General features: G+C 33.7%; 2 protein-coding genes across 2 annotated transcripts; both read left to right on the forward strand.

The window, feature by feature from the left end:
• Window positions 1-1,950: 1,950 nt before the first annotated feature.
• LOC112128121 (uncharacterized protein At4g19900-like) lies at window positions 1,951-2,989 on the forward strand. The gene has a single exon (XM_024229923.1). It carries the CDS (start codon window positions 1,995-1,997, stop codon window positions 2,964-2,966), a length of 972 nt encoding a protein of 323 aa, XP_024085691.1. The 5' UTR covers window positions 1,951-1,994; the 3' UTR covers window positions 2,967-2,989.
• Window positions 2,990-3,067: 78 nt separating this feature from the next.
• LOC106663810 lies at window positions 3,068-3,654 on the forward strand (the record flags this gene model as incomplete). The annotated part of the gene is given in 1 exon segment (XM_014388901.2): window positions 3,068-3,654. A coding segment is annotated over 1 exon segment (554 nt), but the record flags the coding sequence as incomplete, so codon positions are not given.
• Window positions 3,655-4,233: the final 579 nt, after the last annotated feature.

Here is a 4,233-nt window from a genome sequence, read left to right on the forward strand (position 1 = left end):
ATAATTTTAGAAATGATTAGATACAATTGTTACAATTTTTGTGTTGGTTTTGTGTATTTATCTTGAGATTAGGAGTTGGTGTCTGAGTGTATCTAGATCATGTTAGTTCAAGTGGTTAGAGCAGTAGCATATTGAAGTACTTACACTCCCCGTCAAAAAATTTTAATATCCTAAGAATATTGGTTTAATACAATATTTTAAATTACTTTTGTTTGAAAAGAATCTAATAAGAAAATATGCTCAGGTAAGTTGGGACTTTTGCTACCAACTCAAGTAGACTACTATGCTAAGGTGTAAGCTCGTAATATTATCCCACCACAGGTAAGCAATTAGAAAGACCTTTAAGTTGGTAACATTGCTAGCACCACAGGAAGGCACCTATGCTAAGATGTAAGTATATTTGTATATAAGTATAGAAAGGCAAATATATAACATAATTTACAAAGTACAACAATATATAGAAAATAATCCACATATTCTATCCTAAAATATATATATGTATATATTTTAGTAATCATAATTGACTCAATAATTATTTACATTAACCATACTTTTGATCTAAGGTCTTGGTTGAGGTGAAAGAGCTATTCTTAAAAATAACTTTTCTTCTCGACCAAGACCTTAGATTTAAAAAAATATAATTAATTTAAATAACTAATACAGTCAATTATGAGCCTAAATACATAAATGGCTTAATATAATAATTACCGAAGTACTTACTTCCCTAAAAGCTTCCTGTGGCAACTTTATAAGTCGCCGAAAATCGAATCTTGATTACACGATACTTGAAAATATGGCAAAAAGAGGAAAAATTCGAAAGGTTGTAGTTGAATTTATAAATATATTCCTTGAACTTATACTTCTTTTTTAATTTCTAATATTTCTCTTTGTAGTTTACCGTTTATGTCCGGGTTTTATTCAAAGGATATAATTTTATAAAATGATTAGATACAATTGTTACAATTTTTGTGTTGGTTTTGTGTATTTATCTTGAGATTAGGAGTTGGTGTCTGAGTGTATCTAAATCATGTTAGTTCAAGTGGTTAGAGCAGCAGCATATTGAGCCGAAGGTCGTGAGTTCTAATCCCGCTCTTGACACTAGCTTTTTCAATCCTTTTCAAAAAGGATTGAACACCGCACTCACTCCATCATTCATCATTTCTACTAGCTTTTTCATCTCAACCAAAACCTTAGATAAAACGTATAATTAATTTAAATAAGAAGTAACGTTGAAGTTGTAATTATCTAAATTCACTAATTTCGTGGTCCGCTTGACCAATTAAATCATTACAATTAATTAAGGTTTTTAGTTGAGATGAAAAAAAGGAGAAAAGTGGCAAAAAGGAGGGAAAACTCAAAAGGTGGGGTTGAGATGGGAAGTTGATGTCCGAGTGGATCGAGGTCACGATAGCTCAAGTGGTAGAGCAGCGGCGTATCAAGCCGAAGATCGTGGGTTCGAATCCCGCTCGTGCCATTAACTTTTTCATCTCAATTAAAAACCTTAATTAATTGTAAAGTTGTAATTATCATGTTAATATCGTTGAAATCCAAAATTTTATCGTACTACAAGGTCAGCCTTGTATGTAGTACTTTTAGGGACGGCAAACCTACGAATTGAATTGGAATTGAAAAATGGTGTCAGGGAATGTTTTTTTGTTTACAGATACTTGTGTTCAGCTAGTAATTAGTAAAAGTAAGCAATAATCTAAAAATCCTCGATAATAATTTTTATTGACAGTATCACTTTACTATGATGATTGCTTTGTTTCATTTTCACTTTGACTTGGATAATTAATTGAATAACGTTAATGGATAAAGTGACAGTTTTCTTTTTAAAATCGGATAAAACCTTTTTATTTTGTTGAAATACTTTTCAATCTTAAATTTTTCGTTTTCGAGTGGTTGAGGTAAACAGTATAACTGATAACTAAGCTTAAATGTTGTAATTATCTCACCAGGAACGCGCTATTTGTGGCGATAAGATTAGTTGCAAGATGAGCAAGACAATGAATAGACTCCTTTGGATGATTTTATTGTGTGTACTATTTTTTTCTATTAGTTTTTACATCACTAATCGTGAATACGTGGAACATAAATACAGTGATGGTTCACCCGACCAATATAACTCTCCGAGTGATTTTGAGGGCTTTGACAACGAAACGGGAACAAAGAATGGATGTTATATCGTGCCGAATTATGTTCATTTTATCCGTTTCGACCAAGCGACATTCTCTTTCGTTGACTTGGTGTGTGTTTTAGCCGCATTGAAGAACCAACGGCCTGAGAAGATATTTTTCCACACGAACGTGCCAGCGTTTCGTGGAAAATACTGGGAATATCTCCTGGGTCAGAAACGGTTCAAAGACGTTCTCCAACTTCAGTTTATGGAAGTGCCCAAACATGTATTTGGACAGCGTTTCGCCGACGGCTGGGTCAAATTCCACGCAGGAGATATAGCCCGCTTAAAAGTTTTGATGAAATACGGAGGTATATTTTTAGACAACGATAGTTTCATAGTTAAAAGTTTAAACGAGTTCAGAAAATTCGAAATGACTCTGGGATGGGCGAAGAACGGAAACTTATCAAATCAGGTGATACTAGCTAATAAAAACGCCAGATTCCTTCGAGAATGGTTAAATTCTTACAAAGGAGCATACAACAAGAAATCGTGGTTTTACAACGCTGGGATCAGGCCTACGCAAGAGATACTCATGAAAAGACCAGAGTTGATACACAGGGAAAAAAAATATTTAGCTGAATTCTATGGAATAGTTGAAAACCTGTATCTCCTCAGAAATGAGAAATGGAAAAATCATTACGCGATTCATCTACTCATAAGACACCAATATATGCTAAAGAGAAATATTTCAGCCAAAGCCACTTATCCGGTAGTATTTGATGAAAATAATATCAAAAACTATCCAATAAGCTTTCGAGACATGGTCGCTTCAGTATATCCATTATAAATAATCGCAGAAAATTTATCAAAACAAAGGATTATAGCTGTCCTCAAATTATGATCGATCGTATAAAGGAGTGTTCTTGTGAAAAACGTAAGAGAAATTTATAAAACTGTTTTTAAACTCAATCCAGAGTAACAATGCGGAAATTGCATGCTGCTTTAGTGTTATTGGTTCTACTTTTATCGGGCTTGTACATATCTTTCGTCGCGTTTAACGATATTAGCCGAACCTATCGAAATTTTGATAGATTTGATAACGAGACGGGAAACAAAAACGGTTGCTACATTGTTCCCAACATAGTTCATTTTCTGCGGTTTAACAATCCAGTTTTAAAATTTACCGAAGCCGTCTGTTTGCTCGCCGCCTTCAAGAACCAGCGTCCCGAAAAAATTATGGTACACACTAACGTAAACCAAACTGGGAAGTATTGGAAAATCGTGAAATCCTTGCCGGGTCTGAGTGCAGTTCTCATGTTTGTCAAAGTCGACATACCAGAAGAAATATTTGGCCAGAAACTAAACCCTGGATGGAAAGCTTTCCACGCAAGCGATGTGACGAGGATCAGGATATTGATGGAATATGGAGGGATTTTTTTAGACAACGATAGCTACATCGTCAGTAGTCTCAATAAGTTTCGTCGTTTTGAAATGGCTTTGGGCTGGCAACCAGGAAAACTCCTTCAAAACCAGGTAAAATTAACAATTATGTTAATTAAACCTAAGTACATTAATTAATATATGACCAAATATTAGCCTAAAACAAACAATATTCTTTTAATTATTTTAACTAATAATATTAAAAGCTTCAATGTTGCCTGAATTTGTATATTATACTCTGTATTTCTTTTCACTTTTTGTAAGATTATTTTTTAATAAACAATTAAAAATTCACTATTTAAAAAGACATTGAAGATACTTTCTAAAATCTTGTTTTGCTTAAATTCTTACCCATGATAATTTATTAATTTAACTAATTTCGTGGTCCGCTTGACCAATTAAATCATTACAATTAATTAAGGTTTTTAGTTGAGATGAAAAAAAAGTTAATGACACGAGCGGGATTCGAACCCACGATCTTCGGCTAGAGCTATCGTGACCTCGATCAACTCGGACATCAACTTCCCATCTCAACCCCACCTTTTGAATTTTCCCCCCTTTTTGCCATTTTTCAAATGTCGTGTAATCGGTTTGGATTCTCGAAGACAATTGAAATGGCCAAGGAGAGCTTTAGTGAAGTGTACTTCATATTAATTCTTTAAATTCACTAATTT

Source organism: Cimex lectularius, unplaced genomic scaffold, assembly GCF_000648675.2.
Source record: "Cimex lectularius strain Harlan isolate CLEC.00 unplaced genomic scaffold, Clec_2.1 scaffold678, whole genome shotgun sequence".
In the NCBI taxonomy this organism is placed as follows: Eukaryota; Metazoa; Arthropoda; class Insecta; order Hemiptera; family Cimicidae; genus Cimex; species Cimex lectularius.

Bases quoted from the DNA above. Each gene is read 5' to 3' on its own strand.
- LOC112128121 (XM_024229923.1), top strand. From the start codon at position 1,995: ATGAGCAAGACAATGAATAGACTCCTTTGGATGATTTTATTGTGTGTA.